Consider the following 27,680-nt stretch of genomic DNA (forward strand, 5'->3'; position numbering starts at 1 on the left):
TTTGTGCTTGGGCGTGTGCGTGCGTGTTTGTGTGTGCCCGCGTTTCTGTGCGCGTGCGCGACAGGCGGCGGCCTCATGGACCACACGTCCACTGGCAGCGGCGTTCGCGTGCGACTGTGCGCCGTCAATAACACAAACGCGCTGCTGCCGTTGGGTAAACACGGAGACGCGCGTCCGCCGGAGCAAACTGGATACCTTCTTTAGGACTCGCTCCAGCGGGCCGGCCTCCGCCGCTCCAATCCCTGCGATAAATCAAAAAGTACAATCCGTTCGGGAGCGCCGACTAATTAGCCAGCGGTGGACACAAATGGTTTTGCCAAAATGGAGGCCCAGGAAGGCAGGGGCTGGCCGGGTCGGAGCTTTATTTCATCCCGGCCGTAAATGAGCCCCCAGGCGGCCGGTGATTGATTCTGTTTGTGTGGCCAAGTTATTCGTTTTTATGAAACATTAGTGCTTTAGGAACTTATTATTTTGCCGAGCCGTCGTCTGACTCCCCCCGTGCCTCTCCCTGGCGACTTCGGCGCTCGTGTCTCCGTTTCTGTTGCTCTCTCTTATTCTCTTCATCACACTCTGTCGTTGTCTCTCTATCTCTCTCTTGCTCTCTCTCTCTCTCACTCTTTTGTTATCTCTTTATCTCACTCTGTCGTTATCTCTCGCTCTGTCCCTCTTTCGCTCTCTCGCTATCTCTCTCTTTCTCACTCACTTTGTTGTTATCTCTGTCACACTCTGTCGTTATCTCTCTCTCTCTCCCTCTCTCCCTCGCTCTCTCGCTCTCTCTCTCTCTCTCTCTCTCTCTCTCTCTCTCTCTCTCTCTTCTCTCTCTCTCTCTCCCCCTGGGAGAGCGAGGGCGTAGTTGGATGGAGCGTGTCTTCCCCTCTCCCCCGTCTCTCCGTTCTGTGCTCCCTCCGATGTGTACCCCTGCCAGGGTGATTGATAGATGCTCATTGCTAGTAAATGAACATTTCCCCTCTCATAAATTGCCGTTTCGTGTGACTAGATTAGTGATGCCTTTTTAAAAGGTCAGTTAATTTAAAAAATAGTCTATCTTGTCCTCTCTGTCGCTCTCTCGTTCTCTCTCTCTCTCCCTCTCTCCTTCCCTTCCTCCTCCGGTGCCAACCACGTCCCTCTATCCCTCTCTTTTTTTTATTATTTTACATCCCTGTGGCTTCACTTGACTTTGGATTACCTCCGACTCGGAATGGCAACTACCCCCCCCGCCAACCTCACCACCCCGACCCCTCGACCACCAGTGCTGGACTCTCCAAACTTTATGACACTGATGAAGTCGTCGTTTGTTTGGTGATTCATAAACCACCGGAGAAACGCTGGAGTTTGCCTGTGCTGCTCTTAATGTACCGTTGAATTGTTTCAATTATCCACCCGGGGATTGCATAGTGAGCATCAAATGCTGTCTTTCAAGCAGCAATTAACTATCTACGCTCACCTGCATTTGTCAGACCACCTGGAGCCAGCCCACAGCACCTGAACACAGATCCCTTTACTACTGATTCACTCAGCAGCTTTTATCCAAAACGATTGCAACACGTTGGGGAATTGAACCAGGTACCTTCCGGGGCAGGGAGTCGACCCCATCCCAACCACTAGTCCTGCCCTCAACTGGACAGGACTAATGTCCGCAACATGCCTTTCTTCCGGGAACTGCTGGAAACCCATTTTAGAACACAAAGCAGACACTACCTCCCATCCCCCCCCCCGGAAAGAAAGAAACGGCACTCGGGTCCCAACCCAAAACACTTCAGCTCGCGATGCAAACGAGAAGAGCAGAAAAGTGCTCGCCGCTCAGTGCCCCGCTTCTGCAGAACAAATCGATACATGCTCTCATGCCCCACCGATGCCCCATTGTGCTTCGCCCGGCCTTGGTCCGTCTCCAGCAAATAAAGGAGAAGAGCAGTACTGGTCCTCCTCACAACAAGTATCTGCTGGCCCTCCTGACGGCAACCTTTAGTACTGGGAGCGGAACCAGGACTCAGCTGCCATGGTAACTCCTGCTGAAGCCCCCCCCTGCCCCACCCTCGCCTGCCAAAGGGGGCGCTTGGTTTGCCTCCACAGCAAGACTAATCAAGGACATTAGCCCCTGTGTCATGTGATTCATCATTGATTGTCTTTGTTGGCCCTCTCTCCGCTGCCGTCTTGGCTCTCTCACCGCCGTCACCTTGCTGTCTTCGGCCTTTTCTTCTTCTTCTTCTTCTTCTTCTCCCCCCTCCTCTCATCTCTCCCCTCCCGACGAGTCTGACACCCCCCGACGGGGCGGTCGCCCGTCTCACGGTGGGAAACGTTCGCCCAACGAGGTGCATCTCCATGTTTTATTAGAGAGGGCCTTCTCCCGTACCAGGGGCCACTTTGAGCAGGATCCAGCCCTTTCTCTCTGTCTGTCTCCCCCCCTCTCCCTCTCCCTCTCCCTCTCCCTCTCCTTCCCCCTCCTTGGTTTGCGTTGCTGGGCCTCACTCCTCCTGACTGATGCCTGGGCTCCCGCAGGAGAGATGGGAGACGGCATCACGGCCGCGTTGGGTCGGACACCTCAGCCCTCATTACTGAGAGAAGTGTGTGTCTCCGGGCTGGAGAGGCAGTGGGCGGATTGTGTGTGTGTGTGTGTGTGTGTCGACATGTACGTGTGTGTGTGTGTTTCTGTGCGTTTCGGCGTGTGTGTGTTTCTGTGTGCATTTCGTTTTTGTGTGTGTGTTTGTATCTGCATGCATGTAACTGTCTGTCGACATGTACATCTATCTCTGTGTGTTTGTGTTTCGGTGTGTGTGTGTGTGTGTGTGTGTGTGTGTGTGTGTGTGTGTGTGTGTGTGTGTGTGTGTGTGTGTGTGTGCATGCATGTAAGTATGTCTGTCGACATGTAAATGGACCCGTGTGTGTGTGTGTGTGTGCGTGTGTGTGTCTGCATGCATGTAACTGTCTGTCGACATGTACATCTAGCTGTATGTGTGTGTGTGTGTTTCTGTGCGTTTCGGCGTGTGTGTGGGTGCATGTGTGTGTGGTGCACGGCTGGTTCTGCTCAGTCTTCATTATGCGAGGCTCCTGGTTGCTGACAGTCTCTTGGCTGTATCTGTCAGGGCCGTATTAAATGTTAACCACAGCCCAGACTAGGGCAGAACATGAGGGCAAACAAATTGGGGGCGAGAGAGAGCGAACGGGCGGGCGAGAGAGAGAGAGAGCGATGGAGAGAGAGAGACAGCCAGGTGGGAGAGTCATTGGGGCTCCGAGAGAGAGAGAGAGAGAGAGAGAGGGGCTTGAGTTTTGTTTGGACGTGGAGTTTTACCCCCCCCTCCCTGAGGCTGCGTCGTCAGGGGTTACGGCGAGGGATTTGCAGGCAGCGTCAGACATCTGAGACGGCCTCAGCGTTTATCAGCCGTCGGCCGCTGATCCACTCCGTCCTCATCCTCCCCACCTACCTCCCCAACACACACCCCACACACCTCCCCCCGAAATGAAGAGTGAACCCTGAACGATGCGAGAGGTAGACTCTCCATTCTCGCTCTCTCTCTATCTCTCTCTCTCTCTTTCTCTCTTTCACTCTCTCTCTCTCTCTCTCTCTCTCTCTCTCTCTCTATACCCCCCTCTCTCTCTATATCTCTCTCTCTCTCTCTCTCTCTCTCTCTCTCTCTCTCTCTATACCCCTCTCTCTCTCTCTCTCTCTCTCTCGCTCTCTCTCTCTCTCTCTCTCTCTCTCGTTCTCTATTACTCCAACTTAACCCCCTCCCTTGAAAGTATTGGGTAAGACGGAGAGTGAGCTCTGAACGATGCGAGAGAGTGAGATAGTCGCTCCATTCTCACTCTCTCTCTTCCTCTCCCTCTTCCTCTCCTCTCTCCGGGTGAAAGCATCAGGTGAGACAGAGGCGAAGATGCCGTGTGCCGCGTTCCCAAAGTACAGTACAATGTGGCTGACAATGTGGCTCTAAACTCAGGCGTCGCTTAACCTGGAGCCAGACTCGGTGCGGTAAACCAGCCGTACTGACGAGCCGGTTATACCAGGGCCTTTGTCCTGTGATCAAACTCCCCCTGGCTACACCCAGAGTGTAAAATCTCACCCCCCGCACGCACGCACACACACATACACGCACACACACACACACACACACACACACACACACACACACACACACACACACACACAACACAACGCCAAATACACTCTGAAAGGAATTACTACATTGTGCGTAAACACAAAAGACGGGCTGAGTTAAATGTGTGAGCGCCGTTGCTGGGAGTGGAAGTGGGGTGTGGGGTTGGGCGGGGGGTAATCAGTATGCTGGGCATGCAGGGGGGGGGAGGGGGTGAGTGGATTGGGATGGGGGGGATTTCTGAGCTTTTCTATGCAGCGTTGTGCGTCGGGGAATCCACTATATGTTTTTGCGATGCCGAACACAGCATCCTCTGTCCGTCCTCTCTCTCTCTCTCTCTCTCTCTCTCTCTCTCTCTCTCTCTCTCTCTCTCTCTCTCTCTCTCTCTCGTTCTCTCTCTCTCATTCTCTCTCTCTCATTCTCTCTCTCGTTCTCTCCCTCTCTCTCTCTCTCTCTCGCTCTCGCTCTCTCTTTCTCTCTCTCTCTCTCTCTCTCTCTCTCTCTCTCTCTCATTCTCTCCCTCTCTCTCTCTCTCTCTCTCTCTCTCTGAGACTTGGGTATAAATGGAAAGCGATGTGCTTCCTCTGCTCAGTGCTGTTCTTGTGTCGTCCGATCCCCCGCTGCATGTTAAACAATGCAAGCGGCCCAGAGACTGCATTATTTTCTCTAGTCACCTCCCAGGGAGAAAAGTGCCGGTGATTTCCATATTTAACCGCAATACCTGCATTGTCTCTCTCTCATTCTCTCTGGCTCTCTCTGGCTCCCTCTCTCTCTCTCTCTCTCTCTCGCTCTCTCGCTCTCTCGCTCTCTCTCTCTGGCTCACTCTCTGGCTCTCTGTCTCTCTTTCTCTCTCTCTCTCTCTCTCTGGCTCTCTTTCTGGCTCTCTTGCTGAAAATTGTTGCTTAATCATTAGTAAGCAAATCTAAGTATCCTTGTGTTTCATTGTGTGGTTTGGGTGTGTGTGTTTGTGTGTGTGCGTTCCCATGCGTGTGTGTGAATTCTTCCGATTAACCAGCCCGGCTCTCTTGAGGTTTCTTTTTGTTTGTTTTCTGTCTCTGGGCGGGCTGTAAACGGTTGCACGTGAGCCTATAATGCAGGATTCAGACTTGTGTGATGTCCTTCCAGAAAAAGCCTCAGTTTCATCACGAAAAGAATATATCACTCAAGAGCAGAGAGACACCAAGGCCTTCGCCTGCGACACACTCACAGAGCGGACGAATGTGACGGCCGAAAGCCTATTGAAATCAGATGTGTGATACAAAGTACACTCCGATTTGTATCAGTGTCTCCGTACGCATTATTTATCGGTGAGATCGAGAGTCCATTGCTGGAATGTATTTTGACGTCCTTGTCGGTACCTGCAACAGGCGGTAGGCGACGGTAGCGACCGTGGCACAGGAGGTAGAGCGGGTTTGCTGGTAACTAGAAGGTTGCTGGTTCGATCCCCGGCTCCTCCTAGCTGAGTGTCGAGGTGTCCCTGAGCGAGACGCCCCCCCCTGACTGCTCCTGACGAGCTGGCTGTCGCCTTGTGTGGTTGGCTCCGCCGTCGGTGTGTGATGAGTGAATGAATGGATGTACGTCGTTTTTGGATGAAAGCGTCAGCAAAATCCCCTAAATGTGAATGACCTGGAGGGCCGGTGGAAACGCAGCGATTACTGCAGTGTTTTTGCGCTTCCTTTTTTGGTCCACTTTATTCCATTGATTCGTGAAACATTTCAATTTCCTTTATAAACATCGGAGGCCTCTGTGGTCCCTAATCGTTCGCAAGACCCATTTCTGTCGTAAACCACCCTTTGTCCGTTTCCAACCGCGGTAGAAAGCGTGCTCATTCATAAAGCGGGATCATGTTTTGCGCTTTCATCCGCTTTTACAGGGGTTCTTTTCTCTCCGCGTTTCTTTGGTCAGCGGGCGGGGATCATTTCATCGTTGGTCCGGAATATTCTTCTGTCGGAGCGGCTCCCAATGATCAACGCCGGCAAACAGGAAATAAAGACCTGTCGGGTTCAAGGCCGTCGCGAGATCCCTCCCCCTGCTCCCCTCCCTCCTCTCCCCCACTCTACCTCCACCTCCCTCCCCTCCTCCCCTCCTCTTCCTCCTCTCCCCAACCCCTCCTCCCCTCCCTCCCCCCCCCCAATCATCGGCAGGCCGATCGAGTGCATCGCTCTGGCGGTTTGACACATGGCAGGTAGTCTCCTACGCACGCCGGCCGATGAACGCCGATGAACGCCACGACAACGCCACCGTTAGTCTCGTGTTGTTTTTCGGCTCGAGCTGGCGTCCGAATCACGTAGATCCGATTCCGAGACGTTTGGCTTGTGATTATGTTATCAGGCGGTGGGGGGCGGGGCCTGTCATCACCGGTGAGCCAAACCAAGCCTGCCTGATGTCATGTTACTCCGTTAGTGTTAATGAAAATATGACGACGAGGGGGGTGGGTTTGGGGGGGGCGCATTGGTAATAACCCCCGCAATGTTTTCCCTCATTGGACCAAAGTGACAGCTTGATGTTCAGGAAGCAAAACACGTACACACACATGCACGCACGCACGCACACGCGCACACAGACACACACACGCATGCACACACACACACACACAGACGGTACCCAGTGGAATTTCAATTGCTGTCTTCACCCAGTTGGAAACTGACCTTGTCAATTCTCCCCCGCTCTCTCTCTTTTGTTTGTCTGTCTCTCGCTCTCTTACCTTCTCGCTCGACCTCTCTCTCCTCCCTGTGTCCCTGCCTCGCCCGCCCCGCCGCCCAGATAACTTCCCGCAGATGGCTCATCAGAAGCGCTTCATCGAGCGGAAGTACAGGCAGGAGCTGAAGGAAATGAGACGGGAGCGGGAACGCCAGGAGAAGGACGGCGACGACGTGGACGAGAGCCGGAAGTGACAGCCGCGCCGCAACAGAGTCTCTCTCTCTCTCTCTCTTGTTCTCTCTCGTTCTCTCTCTTGCTTTCTCTCTTGTTTTCGTTCTCTCTCTCTCTCTCTCTCTCTCTCTCTCTCTCTCTCTCTCTCTCGTTCTCTGTCACTCTCTCTATCATTCTCTCGTGCTCTCTCTGTTTCTCGCTCTCTTTGTCGACCAGGTCCAGGAACGTGACATCTGTCACCTCTTCCCCCCCCAGCGCACATCTGCAGGTGCAACCGGCGGGTCGGCGGGCAGGAGGTCTGTCTGGGTATGATGATGATGACGATGAAGAGGCGAGGTTGACCCCTGTTTTTTCCGGCTAAATGTCGTAGCGGCGGAGACGACGCAGGTGGACAATCAGAGGGTTGAGGGGTTGTCATGGAAACGGGGTCCTGGGTCCGCGACCCGCACCGACCGGTTTGTTGTTGGTTTAAGTGCCCTGGTGAGAGAACCGCCTTTTATTTGACTTGAAGGGGAGAGAGTGTGCGAAGCTCATGAGAGCCAACGTGGCCGCCAACACGCTACTCTCGTTTGGTGGGAATGTCGGAACGTAGTTGGTTTAGATTTGTACCTTTTTTGTTCTTTCGCGTTTTTTGTGTTTTTTGTTTTGTTGTGCGCTGTCGTCTCACCGAAGTGTTACCTCCGCGGCTGTATCGTCACCGTGTGTGCTTTTACATGTAGAAGTCCCTCTGCCAAACGTAAATGTTTGTTTTGAAAGAAATACCCTAATTATCCAACTGTCAACGTTTTTGTTACGCTGCGAATAAAGTTTTCTTTGTAAATGCGGCGCTGCGAATGCCATTCTTATTATCAGTGCCCTGGTGATTATTGGAGAGAGAAAGAAATTGCCAATTATGATACTAAATCTGTAGAATAATATCTCAATCTGTCTCGCATCTGCCACTCATCCCATAATACATGTTTTTGTTTTTGATCTAATCCCTTACTAAATCTGATTGGTTTTGATTGTAATTATAGATTGTCTAATTAATGGTTTCCTGGGTTCAGTCGCCCCCAGTACTCGCTATTTAACCACTTGTCTTATTGAGGATTAGCATTATGCAGAACACTAACTATCTTCCTTTTTTTTCTTTTTGTCTGAAAATGAATTAGCCTAGCGTGCTAGCCCCTAGCCACTATTACCCGGGCTGATAACTGGCCGCTTGCCCTTCGTAGCCAGAAACGATACAGAAAAAGATAGATATGAATTAAGATTTTACCAAATTAAATGAATATAAAAAAAAAACGTATATTTTTTTAAGATGTTTAATCGTGTTGAGTCATATAAATATTCAGTACAAAATATCACGTTTTACAAAGCAGGACGATGTACGGACCCCGGCTTAAACTACCACAACCTGGCACACTTCATATTTCATATTTTCTACGTCGCCAAACAAACTGCTCAACCACATTGCCACCAAAAACACAATCCTCAGCGTCTGGAAGCCTTGGGGGCCCAGTCGCGTCTACACAGTCAAATAAAAGTAAAAAAAAAAAAAGACCAAGCCAAATCCCTCCGAGGTGACCCGCTTGAAAGCATGTTTTAGTACGATACGTTACATTGTCCCACCATATTCCACATTTGAGGCCCTGCAAACGTAGAGAAACACGGCTTACATGGAAAGAAAAGTCACAAGCATGTACTTCATAAAATGGCAGTTGGCTGACATTGACAGTTTGAAAAGGAAGAACAGAACTAAAAAGCGTAGCGAAGCAAAGAAATGATGGTGAGTTTGTTGGACGCGCACAACGATATCTGTCGCACTTTGTCGGGCAGGTTTCTTCTCCTTTGTTTTGCTAGTATTTAAACCCGATGTTTCTTAGATCTCTCATAGTCACTTCGACATCACAGGTGAAAGGGGGAGGGGAAGTTTAACGAGAGAGACATGAGCAATGACAATGCAGACAACATGGCAGTCGAATCGACGGAATCTCGCTCTCAACGTTCGTTCTCTTACAGCCCAAAGTGTCTAATCTACCGCGTGCCCGATGTTTCGGAAATCAATGTCGGGATTTGTTTGTGTGTTTGTGTGTGTGTGTGTGTGTGTGGGGGGTGTGGAGGAGGGCGGGAGGAGGCAGTGGCTCAGCAATTATGCCATTTGTGTTCTGTTATTACGGTTCCAAATGTCTGATAAATGTCAGCCCCTTCCCAGCCTGGCCTTTAGCTGGAGAGGGGTGGGGCAGAACTTATTTAGGAGGCCCTATTTTCCTGCTGATGTTTCGAACCCAACCCCTCCTACCCTCCCTCCCTCCATTAATTTCCAAGGTTTTTCAAAACTGTTTGCTTGCATTTCCACAGAAATCACCAGAGGTATGGGCCTGACTTATTGAGAATGTTGCCGTTTAGGAGACGGATGGTTTGATGTGTTTTTTTTTGCTTCTCGGTTTCTTTTCGGGGTTTATGTCGCGTAGAAACACGGAGCAACTAGTTAAACGTACAAATAAAAGACGTTTCCCATCAATCTCGGTCGTCGGTCCGGTATAATGTCCTGCTGACCTTCAGGCGGTTAAGGACAGACCTCCAGGATTAAAAACCTTATCCCCCACCACCTAAAGGTCATATGCTCCTTATTAAACATCTTTATAGAGGAGGGGAAAAAAGCAATTTCAAGCTTGTCTCTCCCATCGAACTCTGTTGGGCAGAGCCTTGTCGACCGCTGGTGTGAGCAGGGCAGCATGTCCACTGCCTTCTGGAGGTGGTGGTGGGTGTGTGTGTGTGTGTGTGTGTGTGTGTGTGTGTGTGTGTGTGTGTGTGTGTGTGTGTGTGGGGGGGGGATTGCATATGGACTCAAGATCTAAAGACATACGATCTATCAGATAGCCTTGGTCTATACATTCTGACCAGCTGTTTCCTGATAAGGTACACTTTGAATACCTTTTAGTCCACCGTGGGCGACGTGTTTTGTTTCTTTCAAGCCTCGACGTGTTTATAATATATGTGCTTCGGGGTTTACATTTATTTTCTGAGAAATATAGCTCTCAAATAATCATATTTATTCTATGATGCTATAGGCGGTAGTTTCCAGCACATCTTTAATATACTTCTAGTCAAACCCCTTTTATCCCTCCATGATGGATAAGAGAGACAGCTCTGTTGCATATCTATTCTTCTGTTGCCTGACTCCCTGATTAAACCATGAGTCTAATACTTCAAACGATGACAACCCATAAGCTGGCTGCAGATGTTTTAAACGAAACGCATGGAGGCCTCGGTGATGACAATACCCTGTTGAGGTGTCAGTGACACAGATAATACAAAACATCACTGCTGCTGCTGCTTTTGCTGCTGCTGAGTTTGTGTTCAGGGCGGTAATGTCAGACTAGCCCTGTTGTCGTTGCTCCAATATACCAGTTAGAGGGCACCTGTCTGCGGGCCCCCATGTCGGTGTTTAAATGTTAATTTAAGGCAAGGTCGTTTGTGTTCACAGGTCATATGGTGTTCATGGTCTGTGTGTCCAAAACAACATATGTATTAAAACTGGACTGTCGCCACGCTTAACACACAAATATTCAAGATAATACCTGCTATTATCTGTGTACCGCAGTTTTTTCTTCTCAAATTAATTAAAAATTGCTTTTGTTTCCAGCGTAAAACAAAAATATTAAGCCATGAGGATGAGGCCTGTTGGTGGGATTTCTGAAGGAGTTACCAACTCGGTGGTTCCCAATGGACAACTGAAATAATGTGGCTTTATTATCGTCTCACTACTGCACTGAAGACACTGTACAATTTGTTTGGTTCGGAAGTAGTACCACGTTATTAGGATTAGCAGAACACTCAAACACAGTCCCAAGTTTTCCTTGAAGGCCTTATAAGGAGTATAACACACACAGTCCCTACGGTGACATGTTGACACTAGAACCGTCTACATAGTTAAACAACATGGCGCCCGTTAAATGACCACGGAAATCCCCACAAAACAAGTGGATCATCCATTTCCCCTGCCCCCTTTCAAAAAGTCAGCCCCTGAAAAGCCATAACACACAGCCACAATGACGTTAAATTGCCAAACAGTCAATACATTTCATTGTTCTTCTCCAAAAATAACATCAATCCACCACAAGATTCAAAAGTAGTCCAGGAGTAAATCTTGGAGACGAGGCATCATGGGAAATGCAGTCTTTATTCCAGGAAAGTGACTGCTTTTGAAAAAGTCCTTGCAGGGCCTTTCTGGAGGCCGGGCCGAATGACAGGGCAGCATTAACCACGTGGCACAGCCACGCCTTAGCCTCATCTCCTATAGGTCAAGAGCCGCCGTCGATTAAGTCGCAATTAGCATTGGGTTCGAGGACATTCAGTTACTTTAAAAAAACAATTTGGTATTTCAGCTCGCCTCGCTTCGGCGAATGCATGAAGCTGTCCGGACGGAAATGATACATGTGTGAATATATATATATATATATATATATATATATATATATATATATATATATATATATATATATATATATATATATATAAACGTTTATATATATAAGTGGGATGGACAGCGTGTGTGGCAACAGCTTCACGTACGTCGTTAGCGACATTAGCCCCTTATCAACAGAGCCGTTTCCCGGCTGCAACAGACCTCTGACAGTATCTTGTTGCCACCCCCCCCCCCCCTCCCCCCCCCCCTCGCAACGTACACATCGGACCACAGCAGGAAGGGTGGGGGGGGTGGGGGTCGGAGCAATGAGAACGAAGCTAACCTAATCACCACGTTGACTTAATATCGTCAAGCCCCGACGGAAAATAATAACAGTGTGATGTCGACATCAACACTGTCGCCCAGGGAACGCCGCAGATAGCCAATTAGTTTGAGTAGCGGGCTGTTACGCACATCTGGAAGGTCGCCCCGCTGTGGAGATAAGAGGCTAACTCCGCGCCGGAAGAGGATTCGCTCGGACGGTGGGAATCCTTCAGAACAAGGAAAAACGGAGTAGAAAGAGGGAAAACGGAAACTGAAAAGATGAGTAACTGTACAGCGTATTGTTTCGTATTACCGTCAGTACCACAAGCTAAGGTATAAGACAATTCGCAGCATCGTAGCGTCCCAGGAATACTGTAAGATACATCGGCATATCTGGAGGTTCACAAAAGAAAACGCTTCGCCTTCCTGCTGTGCGTCCGTCACAGTCAGCCTCGGAGAGGAACAAAAAATCAAAACAACAGAAACAATATATTGTCAGGTAATATAGATATATTTGGGCTCCACATTACACCCCTATACACAAAAATGTCTGGCCACAAAGTCTGTCTTTGTGAGGGGCCATTTCGCCCGCTGTGGACATAACTAACACCGACAGGACACACATCTGTCTACATCTGCCCACCGAGGGGGGGTCGGGAATGAAAGGTCAAGGTTTTGTGAGGAGGAGGAGGAGGGGGGGGGCGGGGGCTATTCCGACCACGACCAATAGCGTGACTGTGGCGCCCGCGGCTGCTGCCTGCGTCCTCCCCTTCATCCGCTCCGCCACTCAACCCAGAAAAAGTCTACGATGCCCATCTCGGCACGTAGGTAAGAGTGCGTTCGTTCCCGCGTACGTCAAACGTCAAAAACGTCAAACCCCTCGGTCGTACCATCCCCCCTCTCCCCCTATCCGGCCCCCTCCTCCTCTCGCCCAGCGCCGCTGGTTCAGCGTCCGCCGTTAAGAGTCTCTGTCGCTGTCGTCGGCGCCGTACATGTCCGCCAGCTTCTTGAACCTTGGCCCCCACTCGCTCAGGTAGTTGTAGTCCTGGTCGCCGTCGGTGGTCACCGACTCCAGCGAGCTCAGGGACTCGGCCACCGAGCCGCTGCCCTCGTAGGCGTAGGTGGCCAGCGAGTCGTAGGGCGGCGCCGTGGGATCCCCGTCGTTGTCCTGCAGCCGCTGGCTGATGAACTCCCGGACGTCCCCGTTGTGGCCGTGGCCGGGGTCGCGGGCGGGCGGCGGCGGCGGCACGGGCCGGCGAACCGGCGGGTAGAAGGGCTCGGGCGCGATGTCCCGGCGCTGCTTGCTCTCCTCGATGGCCTCGGGGTTGCGCAGCGTGCCGATGTCGAAGGCCTGCGTGTCCTCCTCGCCGCCGCCCTCGTCGTTGTAGCTCACCACGTTGTCGCGCACGTCCTCCTTGGAGATGATCAGGGGCTCCTTCTTCCTCTGCCTCCGCAGGGCGGCGAACAGAACCACGATCACTGGGAGGGAGAGTAGAGGAGCACAGAGTCAGAGATGGGTTAGGAAGAGGGAACAGAACCACGATCACTGGGAGGGAGAGTAGAGGAGCACAGAGTCAGAGATGGGTTAGGAAGAGGGAACAGAACCACGATCACCGGGAGGGAGAGTAGAGGAGCACAGAGTCAGAGATGGGTTAGGAAGAGGGAACAGAACCACGATCACCGGGAGGGAGAGTAGAGGAGCACAGAGTCAGAGATGGGTTAGGAAGAGGGAACAGAACCACGATCACCGGGAGGGAGAGTAGAGGAGCGCAGAGTCAGAGATGGGTTAGGAAGAGGGAACAGAACCACGATCACCGGGAGGGAGAGTAGAGGAGCACAGAGTCAGAGATGGGTTAGGAAGAGGGAACAGAACCACGATCACCGGGAGGGAGAGTAGAGGAGCACAGAGAGAGAGATGTGCTAGAAGGAGGGAACAGAACCACAATCACTACTGTGAGGGCACATTGAGGAGCACAGAACAACGATCACTGGAATGACGAGTAGAGGAGCACAGAGAGAGAGATATAGTTTAGAAGGAGGAAACAGAACCATGAACACTGGGATAGGGAGTAGAGGAGCACAGAGTCAGAGAGACGGTTCAGAAGGAGGGACCAGAACCACGATCACTGAGGGCACATAGAGGAGCACAGAACAATGATGACTGTGAAGGCAGAAGTAGGCAAACAGAACCACGGTCACTGCTGTGAGGGAACTAAGGCGGAGGGCGGAACACAGAGAGAGAGGAGCGGCTGTTTGAAAAGCGGCATTACGAAACAAGCAAAACAAAAGCTCAGAAACACCCCGCCGCTGAACAAAGGAGTTTGTTGTGCTCGTTTCTCTGTGCTCTGTGTCCTTCTCGGCGGTTCTGAGAGCCAGCCTGCGTCCGCTGGGACGGACTGATCTGAGAGAGTGTTCACTGCCGTCGGAGGGCTCTGTCCGTCTGTCAGACTGGCCCGGCGAACGCGGGGAGACAGCGTTTGGAGTTTCTTGCTGGGCTTCAGAGCACCCTTCAAATAAACCATCTTGTTCCAACACATATTTGTCTAACCAAGAGGTTTTTGAAGGGATGAAGTGTGTTCAAGTCAGTCCATGTGTTTGACTTAAAGTACTCTAAATACAAATAAATAAATGACGATACCTTCCGAGGTACGCTTAAATGGCCTAATTAACAGTCTCTCTGAATATGCCCTCGTGTTCCCCAGCCCGTTTGGCCTCCTCGTCCCGTTCTGAGCAGACATTTGTTGCGGTCGACCCGACTTCTCAACAGTTTTTGGTGCTTCTGCCGGCTCACACTTGGTTTGAACCCCATCAACATCTGCCGCTGATTTCCGTTTCCCAGTGAACATATGCGCACTGCAGCGCACTCAGCGATTAGTGGCTCGCTGCCGGCTGCCAAACCGGCCGGCTGTTTGTATTTACAGGACCTTAATGCAACCTTTAAAACCGTCCAATTTCATCACAAATGCGCTATCAAATGTTGATAGCCTCTAAGTTAGCAATGTCCCACCAGTGTCTTAATGCGTACCCAAAGTTGGAGAAACATGTTGGGGAAACACTCGGTCTATACCCCCCAAGGCAAGTCAAGGCACTTAATGTATGTTGTACGTCCTGGCACTTACTTAATAGTACTTGGCATTGTGTAGCATCTTATCCTAGCTATCTGTTGTATGGGTTAACCTAGCGATTGTTAGTGTTTGGCACTTGGTTCTATGAACATCCTTACTGTTCTGACAGCGATATATTTCTGTTTCTCTTTCTTCCGACAAATGGACTTATTGTAAGTCGCTTTGGATAAAAGCGTCTGCCAAAAGCCCTCAATGTAAAGGTAAATGTAAGCCCCGCCCACCCCTGCCCAACGACATAGAGGAGCACAGAGAGAAAGATGGGTCAGAAGGAGGGAACATAGAGGAGCACAGAACAACGATCAGTGAGGGAACATAGAGGAGCACAGAACCACGATCACTGAGGGAACATAGAGGAGCACAGAACAACGATCAGTGAGGGAACATAGAGGAGCACAGAACAACGATCAGTGAGGGAACATAGAGGAGCACAGAACAACGATCAGTGAGGGAACATAGAGGAGCACAGAACCACGATCACTGAGGGAACATAGAGGAACACAGAACCACGATTATTGAGGGAACATAGAGGAGCACAGAACAACGAACAGTGAGGGAACATAGAGGAGCACAGAACCACGATCACTGAGGGAACATAGAGGAGCACAGAACAACGATCAGTGAGGGAACATAGAGGAGCACAGAACCACGATCCCTGGTAGGCCACATAGAGGAGCACAGAGAGGGGGATGGGTTCCTCACTCAGCAGGATGATGGAGCAGAGCAAGATGGCCACCAGGGCGCCGGTGCTGAGCCCTGCCCTCCCCGCCAGCGCCTCGGCGTTGCACAGCTGCATGTTGCCGTCGCGGTCGCACGTGCACACGCGCACGGTCAGCGTGTTGGTGCTGCTCAGCATGGGGTACTCGCCGTCGGAGATCACCACGGGCACCAGGTACACGCTGCGCTGTAGGCTGAGGTAGCTGTTCCGCCGCGTCAGGATCCACGCCGTGTTGTCTGGAGCGGGGACGGACAGCGGCCGTTGGGTTAAAGGGCATCTGTCATGCTTTTCTCGACTTTTATGACCCATAAACGTTGTTGTAATGATTTATAGTCATGTTTAACCATACCGAAGTGTCAAATAACGACGTACATGCATTTAGACGTGTTCCCTGCTGACCGTCTGGGGGGGCTGTGCGGAGCGCTAAACGCTAGGGACGCCGGTCGCGGTTCACTTGGTCAGATTTCCGGGATTTATCTACGCAGAACAATCCGGATATTCCATGTATGGTAATGCTGCAACATGCTCTTCCGGAAGGTAACCAATCACAACGGAGTGGGGTTGGCAGGAGAGGGGGCGGAGAAGGACGAAGCCGAGTGGTGACAGAGAACGCTGAAAGTGCCCGGATTAGAGGAAGAGTTTCCCGAAAATCGACATCGTTTTTTGTGCTGTGATTCGTGTCAGGTTGCTCTATTGGAGCCATTAATAAGGAATTAAGACCAGAAACGTAGTATAATAAGAGATCTTTAAGGATGATGTTTTTTTTAGGGTCACTGTTTTTTTTAAGGCGTTTTCGAGGTGCTTTTAACGTTATAACCTTGATGTGAAAGCGTTTATTTTAATTGTTTTGTATTTTTTTCAACTTTAATTGATCCTTGACAACAACACTATTAACTAACGAAAGGCATTCTTCATTCATCAATGCTATTAACTAACCAATTGTTTCATTGGTTCACCAATCTGAAAATTGCGTGCTCAGGATAATACTCAATTGTTTATTCTTTTTATTTTTTCACTCTAGTCGACCCTTAACAACAACACTATGAACCAACAAAGGCATTCTTCAACCAATGTTATTCATTTATTCTATACAAATCTACAAAGACTGTGGCGCCCAAACACCAAACAAACATTTGTGTATTTCATTTCAAACCGGACATAAAATAAAACACATTGATGCGTGAAGCCGGACGGCGGTAAACAAACTTAACAAACACAGGTGTCAGCGGAGCATGGCCTCGGTTTCCCCGGGCGCGGTAACGCAGTCGACCACACGGCGGGGCTCACCTTTGTTGTCGCGCACAGAGAAGTTGGCCTTGCCCGAGGCCTCTGGCGCCAGGCTGAAGACGAAGCGGTGGCCCCCTATGGGGTTGTCTGGGTCGCTGGCACTCACCGTCTGTATCCTCTAGAACCAGACACACACACACAACGTATTCAGGATGAGTCGTCAACAAGGCCGAAGCCCAGACCAGCCTCCGTGATGCTATCGCTCCAAATAGGTTTCGTGTTGTACGTTGGGTGTTTTAACATTCAAAGTGTTTCTTTTGTCGTGCTGGGAGCAGCAGCAGGGGGTTCAGGTCAGCGACACAAGGTGGTAAAGTAAGCACCGCATGCAGAAGCTGTTTTCCGGTTCCCCTCTCCTTCCTTAAGTTTATAGCGTCTTATACACACACGCCCATGTCGTACTTTTGAGATGGAACACCATTCGCCTCAAGCAGAAGTGGACCAGAAAAATAGGACAGGATTCAGCACCAGCTATTCAGTTAGCGCTAGACGCTTTCATCCAAGGGGACTTAAAGTTAACTTTTCTGTCATTAATGAGCAGGTCATTACTGACAGCACTCAAGGTTGCAGACGTTTGGGGTTTGAGAATCGAGATCCGCTCGTCTGGGAGTGGAACGCACACACCGCTAGAACGTCCTGAGGACAGATCCAACCCAGACCCTTAGACACGGAAATTGTTAATGACTCATTTATAGAACGCTTTTCTAACCGGCAGCCACTCAAAGCGCTTTACGATGTTGCCTAACATTCACCCCTTCACGCACACATTCACACACCGACGGCAGTCAGGATCAGTCAGCAGTCAGGGTGAGGACGAGCAGTCGGGGTGAGGTGTCTCGCTCGGGGACACCTCAACACTCAGCTAGGAGGAGCCGGGGATCGAACCGGCAACCTTCCGGTTACCAGCCGACCCGCTCTTCCTCCTGAGCCGCGTACCGCCCTAAGTGCGGGTGGGGGGGATGTACCTGGTTGGCTCGGGCGTTCTCACAGACGAAGGTCTCGTAGTTGGTGGCGAAGGTCGGGGCGTTGTCGTTGACGTCCAGGATCCGGATGAAGACGGGGACACGGGTCATCTGGCGAGGGGCGTCTGCGGAGGGGTCAGGGGGGACAGCGGTCAGCGGCGAGGTCGTTTTCAAAGGTCATTGGTCAGACCGCTGTTTGGTAAATTTCGTTTTACGTTGGAATTGAAGTTTGGGTATTTCGGTTGATATGTTTAAGACTTCTACGTAAAACAGAGTAGAAACACTTTTTCTCAGGCTGCTTGTAACTGTTGTCTGATCATTTTGTGATTTTTTTTATCACATTTTTTTTATTATTGCAAAACATGAGCTGTTTTTTTAAAATGAGCCACACGGAGATGACGTTGTCATCTTGAAATGTCATCCTTTGCCGTATTCATTAACCATCTCTGGTAAAAAATGTTAATTTTATTTTATTGCAATTTCGCTCATTGATGAAATCACGCACGCTCTGTTTTTTACTTCGACAACATCCAACGACCTTGCTTGTGCTTATCAGGCCATACTGTGTCTATCCCTACTCCTCTTTGGTTCGACGCAATCCCCCCCACTCCATTTTAACCCACTTTCCAACCGGTCTTCAATCTCCGAAATGTCTTTCGATTTACCATCCTGTTAAAAGGGCATTTCTTAAATTAGGTATGACTTAAATCACCTCTTTCCCTCCCCGCCTCCTTAACCTCATACCCCAGTTACCCAGCAGTGCCTAATCCCTCAGATGTGGGCGGAGTGCGGTGGAAACAGTAGTGGGGCCGTAGTGAGGGCCTGCTCCCAGGTGAGGGAGTGTGTAATGGTGTCAGGGTTAATCAGAGCGCTGCTGGAAAATACTCCAAGTAATTGTTTGTAGTAGAAATGTGGAGCGGAACACATTCAGCCACATGGAAATTTGGAATCTGAATGAACCAATTTAGGTTCATTTTCGGGAATAAACCGTTGAAAACTGTTAAAAAAACCATTCCATGTGTAAATAGAAAAATATTATACATATAAAGAGTTGAATGCCTGGAATGTATTTTTAATCAAATCTCTGTGGATCCTACTTGATGTAGAAATAATGTCAGAGTTTAACCAATTTAGGTTCATTTTTAGAAAAAAACCATTGAAAACGTTTAAGAAAACCTCTCGTATGTAATTTCATCCAATCTTTGTCAATGCATCGGAAGCAATCGAGACTTGTGCCATTTGACGTGTCCAAATCGTACTGGGTGAATCAGCCGAACCCGGGTTTCGATGCCGGCCGTCCGCAATAAGCAAAAAGTGGTTCTCTGCACTCACTGAACTCGGTGGCGATGATGGAGATGTTGTGCCAGGCGGCCTCTTCTCTGTCCAACTCCCTCAGGAGGAACACTGAGCCGTTGCCCGCGTGCACGTTGAACACTCTGTCCATGTCCGTCCGCCGATCAATGGAGTATCTGCAGAGTACACACACACACACACACACACACACACACACACACACACACACACACACACACACACACACACACACACACACACACACACACACAAACAAACACACAGAGGGAGAGAGAGAGAGAGAGACGTTTCAATCATGCGGGAGAGTCAGATAGGGAGCCTAGGAGGTGCGGAGGGAAAGTTCAGCACAGCGTCTCCCAGACACGTGCAGGACGGGTTTAGACTCGTCACTGTGGGAAACTTCTTCAGCCCAAAGTAAACAAGTCCTCCAGAATAGACTGTGCTCCGGCGAGGACAGACACTGTGTTTGGAGTTGCCTCACAAACAAACGCACACACACACACAAACAGACAAACACAATCCCGAGTTGAGACATACACACAAACAAACACACACACACCTTGAGACAAACACACATACACATACACATACACATACACAACGACGCACGCCTTGACACACAAGTTCAGACATACGCACAAACACGTTGATTCATGTGTGCTTGGAGACACACACACCCACACACACAGTGGATGCACGTGCTCCATATGAGTGCAATCAATACACACACATGCACGCAGGCACGAGAATCCGCACAGGTGACATAGTCACGTGCACATAGACACGGGCACAAACACACACACACAGAAATCCATATGTTTACACAAAACAAATCCTAACTATGTTTTATATATATATATATATATATATATATATATATATATATATATATATATATATATATATATATATATATATATATACTGTAAAAGTAAACACAGGCATACAAACAAACTCACACACATATCCAGAAGCAAACACATGTACATGCATTCACACTGACTGACGCACACACACACGCATGCACACACGCGCACACACACACACACACGCACGCACACACGCGCACACACACACACACACGGGAGCCAACAGGTTACCCAGTGGTAATGTTTTTCTGTGTTTGCTGGACTGGCGCGATACATCAGGGTGATTAATGGAGTAGCAGGCGTCGGGGGGGGGGGGGGGGGGGGGGGGGGCCCTGCCGGAGAGGACACACACCCCGTTGGGGAGTCCAGGAGCGGGGGCTCTCTCCGCACCGCTGCGGCTCCACCCGGCCACACCCCCGGCACTCAACCCCCTTCACCGCATCGACCGTTTTACTATCTCCATCAAAACAGCCCCGCCCTCCTCCTCCTCCTCCTCTCCTCCCCACTGGGTAGCTCTGGCGTGTCCATATCCACCACCACAAGGCTCAGCCTCTCCTCTCTCTCCTCCCCTCTGTCTCCTTATCCTCCTCTCTGTCTCCTTATCCTCTTATCTCTCCCTGCTCTCTCTCTCCTTCGTCCTCTCCGTCCTCCTCCTCCTCTCGCTTGACCCTCCGTCTCCATCGCCGCCAGGCATAGCCCCTCCTCGTTCGCCCTTCCCCCCCCCCGTCCCTCTCTCTATCTCTCTCCTCCACCTCCCTCCTGTATCTCCTCCTCCACTGCCACTTACAGAATGCGGCCCTTCTCCTCCTCTCTCCCTCTCTCTTTTATCTCCCCTTCTCTCTCTCTCTCCCTCTCTCTTTCATCTCCCCTTCTCTCTCTCTCTCTCTCTCTCTCTCTCTCTCTCGTCTCCTCTAGCTCTCTCTTCCTCCACCACCACCACCACCATCCGAGCCAGACCCAGTCTCTCCCCTCTCTCTCCTCCTCCACCACCACCTCCTCCTCCGCCTCCACCAGCACCACCAGCCAGACCCAGCCTCTATTCTCCTCCTCCGTTGTATCTGAACCCGGTAGATCGTTTGCGCCTGGCGGGCTTGCTAATTACCTTCCTCATATTCTGCTGGAATCACTCGTCCCCTGATTAACGACCAGGAAATAACGGTTTATCCGTGTGTCCCGTGTCCTGTGTGTGTGTGCCTGTGCGTGTGTGTTTGTATGTGTGTGGGTTCGCATTTGGGTGCACGACTCCAGTCATACAATGGGAGCATGGGCATACTGTGTGCCGGTAGGAAGGCAGACAGACCGGTACACCACTCAATGACTTCAGTAGGGCAGAATGCAACAGTTGCACGGGCTTATGACAGGTCTGCCACAGCCATAGATACCAGTTGAAAATATCATACATTATATATGAGTTATGGGGTTATAGCAGCAGGGGTGAAATATGTCCAAGGGCCAGTCTGTGGACTCAGAGGGGAGGAGTTTGAATGTTTGATGGCCACAGGCAGGAATTACCCCCTGTTGCGCTCTGCAGGGCAACTCAGTGGAATGACATTTCCATTTCCATTTAGGGCCTTTAGCTGACACTTTTATCCAAAGCGACGCACATTCACACACCGACGGCTGAGTCAACCATGCAAGGCGACAGCCGGCTCGTCGGGAGCAGTCAGGGTGAGGTGTCTCGCTCAGGGACACCTCGACACTCGAACTAGCAACCTTCCGGTTACAAGACAACCCTCCCGAGCTACTGCCGCCCCCGTACATGGGCTCTGAATATCCTCCTCTGCTTGACCAGCATGTCTATGAGCTGTTGAAGTCCAACGCTACGTCACTGGCCTCGCGGGTGAGTTTGTTTAGTCTGTAGGCATCCAACCTGCTGCCCCGGACACCGCAGCACGAAGAATGGCACCGGCAACCGAAGACACTATTGAACAGTTTTAAGATTGATGTCCCTTTCCCATTTGCCAACTCCTCTGTCGGACTGAAACCACTGATGGTCTTTATGCCACTCCAGACCAGATTTGTATACTGTCGTTTTTCTGATGTCGACGCTCCAGACCAGACCTCTTTCATGTCGTTGCGCTGGTCTCTCTCATGTTGTTGTGCCGGTGTCTCCACTCGAGTCCCAGACTTCTTCTTTTTAGCCTGTCTGATATTCCCTCTCAAGTCCTGCTGTATCGTCCTCCCTATTACCAGCTCTAAAGGCCCTCTACTTTGCATTCAAGGGGCCTGCATGTCCCTCGTTACCCTGGCTTGCTATTGGAAAAACAATCGGCGGTGCTCGCTGGGACACTGCAGTCCACACAGAAGTGGATGTTACTTATGATACACATCCTCAGCCCATCAAAGCATCAATGCCCTCCCCATGATGCGTCTCTCAGAGTGCATGCCGGTCCGCCACCTCTGACATCCTCACGGGTCTCTTCCGACCACCTCCTCCCTGTCCCTGTGGCTGCAGGCGGACCCTTCACCAGAGGCACATCGCAGGGGTGGATGTGCACCAGGCTGTGGTCTGACCTCCCCCTTAGGGGGGGGAGGGGGGGTGGTGGTGGGCGAAGAACAGCCGTGTGCATCCTTAATGTTAGACATCGAGTCCCCTGGTAGGACAGCTCACACACTGGGCGAGGTCGGGCAGGGTTGTTGCCATGGTGACGTGGTCCAAGTGGCGAGGGGATTCTGGTTCCACTCGGGTCTCGAGTCAAGCCACGAGCCGCGGCGGCGGCGCGAATGACGTAACGAGCCGTCGATCGTAGCGGGAACCGCGGGTCGCGCCATCTGCCGTTAACTAGAACAGCAAGCCCCTGCCTGTACGCTGATCGCCCTCGGTGCGATCGCATTTGAGCCCCGGCGGTCCGGAAAGCCATGTTAACGTGGCCGGGTGTATCCCGGGGTAATCTCCCGCTGGCCCTGGCGAGCGAAGGAGGAGATACAACTTGTGCACGGCTTGTATCCCCTCCTCTCCGTAAGTCTCTGTCGCCTCTCTCCCGATCTCTGCTTTGTTCTGGTTCCCCCTCTGTATCCTCTGTGTCCTTCTGGAGAGTTCCGCACGGATGTCAGCGGTGGTTCTGGATGAACTACGCCAGCCTTGGCGCCGCGACCGGCTGTTCCCCGGGGGGTTCCACGGGGCTGCGGAGGACAGCGGCTGCGTGACGGCGGCTCGGATGAATGGAAGCGGCAACTCCACCGTCACAAAAACACAGAGCAGGACTCTCTCTCCACCACCGGGCCTGATTCGGAGAGGCTGCAGATTAAATAAGGAACAAGCAAACAACTGAACAAGTATGATAAAAGAAGAGAGTGAAAAAGTCGGAGGAAAAAGGAAAAGCAAGGAGGAAACCGGAACAGGCTGCACGAGCGATATGTGTGTGTCTGTGTGTGTGTGTGTGTGTGTGTGTGTTTGCACGCTAGTAAGCTGGGTCATTATGTGTGTTGGTTCTGTGTGTGTTTAGTGTGGTCGGCTTGTGTGGAGGAGTAGTTTGAATGTGGTTACATCATGTGTGTGTCTGTGTGTGTGTGTGTGTGAATGTGCAGTTGTCTTTGTGCAGGTGCTTGCATGAGTGTTTGTGTGTGTGTGTGTATTTGTGTGTACGTGGTAACGTGTGTGTGTGTGTTTGTTTGTGTCTGTGAGTGTCCTATCTTATCTGCTGCTCTCAGCAGATAGAGGGACCAGAGAGGGAGTTGGGGTGGGGGGGAGGCTGGGAGACGAGGAGACAGGAGGACATGTTATGTCCGCCAGAGGTGGTGGTGGTGGCGGTGGTGATGGTCACCCAGGATGCCAGTGCTGTATAATTGTATCCTCCTTAAAAAGAATACAACATGGCACCCAGCACCATGAGTACCAGGCTGTCCACAATCTGTCACACTCTGTTTTACACTTGTGTGTGTACTTGTGTGTATGTGCTTGTGTGTGTGTGTGTGTGTGTGTGTGTGTGTGTGTGTGTGTATGTGCGTATAGCAGGGGATTCATTAATGTGCTCCCTGGAGTACCGTGTGTGTGTGTGTGTGTGTGTGTGTCTGTCTGTGTCAGATACACGCATGCATGCATGCGTGTCTACACACTTGCAACCTCTAGAGTTTGAGAGTGCGTGGAGGATGAACTTTGGTGTCTGTCCTGGAGTTAGGGTGGGGGGGGGGGGGGGGGGGGCGCAATCACTGGACAGATAACAATCACTGGATCTCAGCAGACCTCCCCTAACAACCCTTAGGTCTTAGCTACACCCTCTCCTCCCCCCGTCTCCCCCCCCGTCTCCTCCCCCGTCTCCTCCCCCTCCCCCTCCTCCTTTCCGGCTGTAAATGCCAGCGGGTGGGTACTGCACGGATGATGGGTGATAAAAGAGAATGATATCATATTTGACACCCGCAATAAAGTACTGGAACTTCAACCTTGAGAATCAACTCCCGGCGTGGCTCGTAAAAAATGAAGAAAGTCTTTTAGTACGAGGACCGCAGGCCCAACCTCGCTCGCCCTTTTCCTTTTGAGTGCCGCTTGGGCCGTGGCGAAACGACGGCGGCGGCATTGATTGTGTTATCTCGCTGAACTATGGTATGCTAATGAAGCGCTGGTTTTATTTCCAGGGAGTACACTGCGTAAATGTCTCCGGAATCCAGGTTAGTCCAAGGGGGTCGAGTGCCCTCTTTGCAAGGGTGCGTTTAAGAGGGACCGGTTGGGGGGGCTCGCTGACATTCAAGACAAACTCCAAAAAGCGTGGGTTTCGAGTTTGGGGTTTTGGGACGGGGTATCCACGTGGTTTTTCCTCCACTTTCAGCGGAAAGGAGCTGGGTTTGACGCTCAATGACATTCAAGCCAAACTCAAAAGGAGGTGAGTTTGGGGTTTTAGGATGGGATATCGTAGTTATTCCTTCAGACTTCCAACCGAGATTAGCTGGGTTTGAGTTTCGAGTTTGGGATTTGGGATTTCCTGAATCTCGACCGAAAGGAGCTGGGTTTGAGACCTGATGACAATTAAGCCAAACTCCAAAAAGGGTGGGTTTCGAGTTTTTGGTTCTAGGAAAGGGATATAGTAGTTGTTTTTCCCTGACTCTCAACCATAAGAAGTTGGGTTTGACACTCAATGATATTCAAGCCAAACTTGTGTTGAGTTTTGAGTTTGGGGTTTTAGGATGTGATATAGTAGTTGTTCCTTCAGACTTCCAACCAAGAGCAGCTTGGTTTGACACTCGATGACATTCAAGCCAAATTTGTTTTGAGTTTCAAGGTTTGAGGATGGGATATTGTATTGTTTTTTCCCCGACTTCCAACTGAGAGCAGCTTGGTTTGACACTCAATGACATTCAAGCCAAACTTGTGTTGAGTTTCGAGTTTGGGGTTTTAGGATGGGATATCGTAGTTGTTTTTCCCTCAATTTCCAACCGAGAGAAGCTGGGTTCAATCTCCCCACCCCCCATCCATGTTCTCGGTTTACCTGGAGGCATCCTTCAGTGAGATCACCCTCACCCCCTACCTGCTCCTTAACAACGTGAAGCGAAATTATCGGCGTCGCTTTGGATAAAAGCGTCTGCTAAACGACCGTTAGAACCATCTTCCTGCAAATGGAAAACCGAGGAACGTCGAGCAATTGTTGATTTTCAGGAGGGGGGGGATCTTTCAATTCTGGTGGGCCCTCCCGCTGTGCGTTGATACCTTCCAGAACATTCGCCCTCCTTCTCAACGCCAAAATCCGCCACGGATGCTACTTTCATCCCGGTGTTCGCCCCCCCCCCCCCCTCAACCCCCCTCTCCTCCGGAATACTGTCATCCATGTCAAATTCAGCCAACTTTATTTGCGAAGCCCCTGTGTTGTGAATCCAATCTCGAAAGGGCTCGGTGGGGCCCCGTGTCGAATGGGGCCCCCCTCAGCGTAGGACCCCCTCAGAAAGGGCCAGGAAAGAAAAAAAAAATGAGAACGCATAAGAGGGATGCTTCTCCGGGAGATGTCTTGGAGTACAATAGGTGCTGGGGGCTAGACAGCAGACACAACGAGTTAAACCTCTTTTACATTACTCTTCCTGCATTGCTCTGCCTCAATACCAGCTCCTTTCTTTTTTTACCTCCTCTTCAGAGGGGATTGGTGGAAAAAAAAGAAGAAATCTATTTGTTCCCTTGCAGCCACGCGGCTCATGCTCTTAGCCGGATCAAATCCATCCTCTTTTGACTTCCCAGCTGAGGGAGGGGCTTTGGTTTCCAATGACAACAGCACAGTTAACCTCTTTCACGGGGCTGTCATAGCCGGGTTAACAAGTGTGGTCTTTGACAACCGGGGAGTCTATTTCATGCCGGTCCATCGCTATGGACGAGTCAAGTGAAGTCATTGTTCTGTCCGGAGCTCTGGTGCACCGGTGAATAAGAGGCCAGATGAAATAATTTTTTTTTGGTGACTTGTGTAACTGAAATCAATTGTGAGTCACTTTGCATAAAAGCGCCCTGCTTAAAATTTGAAATGACAGAATTGAATAACTTGGTCCGGCTGCTGCAGACGCACACACACACACACACACACACACACACACACACACACACACACACACAGACACACAGACACACAGACACACAAACAAAAACTAGTTGCTTCAATAATGATTGTAGGCTGGAAGTTGCTTCGGTTGAAAGTATCTGCTGTAAGTAAATCCATGTAAATATCCGGATGTAAATCCAAATGTAAATTGAATTTGCCTAACCTGCCTGTGTGTTTTGAGGCAGGCAGACATGAGCTAAATCGAGGGGGAGAATGCAAACAGTTAATCAAAGTACTAAGGCCAGGATTCAAATCTAGGTCTCTGTAGCTACAAGGCAACAGCGCTCCACCTAGCAACACCCAAATCCTTTAATCCTGTCAATCTTGTTCCACCAGAGATCAGGTGGATCCAGATGAATCCAGGCGAAACCAGCTCAACAATGTAAAAGCTGGGGTAACCAAATGGAAACCGGTGTAGAGAGATTAAGCTAAACACAACCGGATTAAACCAGACGTAACCAAGGGAGACCAGGTGAAGCTAAACACAACCGCATTAAACCAGACGCAACCAAGTGCAACCAGGTGATGCTAAATACAACCAGGATGTAGAACAAACCATGTGTGAACAAAAGGAAACCAGGTCAAACCAGGTGTAACAAAATAAACCAGTTAAGACCGGCTGTAGCCAGGCCAAACCATTTAAAACCAGATCAAACCCCACTGAACCAGATACAACCGGATACAACCCGTTTACATGGAAGTCACTCAGCAGACGCTTTCATCCATTTTGTATCCCCTCGCCGGCCGACCGTACCTGACGGGGTTGTGGAGGGAGTCGGGGTCGGAGGCGCTGACGGAGCCGATGACGGTGTTCCTGGCGGCGTCCTCCTTCACCTCCATGACGTAGCTGGGGCGCTCGAACACGGGCGGCTCGTCCACGTCCTCCACCTGGATCTTCACCGTGGCGTCGTCGCGGAACGGTGCGGTGGCGAAGAACCGGGGGTTGAGGTGGACGTTCTCCACCTGCACCCGCAGGCTGTACTGCCGCTTCCGCTCAAAGTCCAGGGGCTGAGGTGAGGTGGGGGGGGGGGGGGGGGGGGGGGGGGTTGGGCAGGAGGAGGTGATGGTGATGGAGACAGAGGACCAGAGTAATGGAGAGGGAAATTGAGAGCAATGGGGGAAAGGATGAGAGTGGGTTAGAGAGGGATTGAGGGAGAGAGGACAACAGTAGGAGAGAGATGGAGGGAGGGATGGAGGGAGAGAGGTGAGAGATGGAGGGAGGGAGGGAT

At 50.7% G+C, this 27,680-nt stretch overlaps 2 protein-coding genes across 2 annotated transcripts in view; one reads left to right on the forward strand and one right to left on the reverse strand.

The window, feature by feature from the left end:
* The window catches only part of drosha (drosha ribonuclease III), a 117,712-nt gene extending 109,788 nt beyond the window's left edge, over positions 1 to 7,924 (forward strand). The window contains 2 exon segments of the mRNA XM_079755040.1: positions 65 to 154; positions 6,852 to 7,924. Of these exon segments, the coding sequence (XP_079611166.1) occupies positions 65 to 154; positions 6,852 to 6,982 (221 nt within the window). The 3' untranslated portion in view covers positions 6,983 to 7,924.
* A 4,707-nt stretch (positions 7,925 to 12,631) lies between these two features.
* The window catches only part of LOC307089035 (cadherin-6-like), a gene marked incomplete at both ends in the record, with an annotated part of 48,365 nt that continues 33,316 nt past the window's right edge, over positions 12,632 to 27,680 (reverse strand). The window contains 6 exons of the mRNA XM_079755119.1: positions 12,632 to 13,152; positions 15,498 to 15,749; positions 16,801 to 16,918; positions 17,763 to 17,884; positions 19,092 to 19,228; positions 27,206 to 27,459. Coding sequence (XP_079611245.1) covers positions 12,632 to 13,152; positions 15,498 to 15,749; positions 16,801 to 16,918; positions 17,763 to 17,884; positions 19,092 to 19,228; positions 27,206 to 27,459 — 1,404 coding nt within the window. The remainder of the gene's footprint in view (positions 13,153 to 15,497; positions 15,750 to 16,800; positions 16,919 to 17,762; positions 17,885 to 19,091; positions 19,229 to 27,205; positions 27,460 to 27,680) is intronic.

The sequence above is a fragment of the Pollachius pollachius genome, assembly GCF_949987615.1.
Source record: "Pollachius pollachius genome assembly, chromosome: 17".
Lineage (NCBI taxonomy): Eukaryota > Metazoa > Chordata > Actinopteri > Gadiformes > Gadidae > Pollachius > Pollachius pollachius.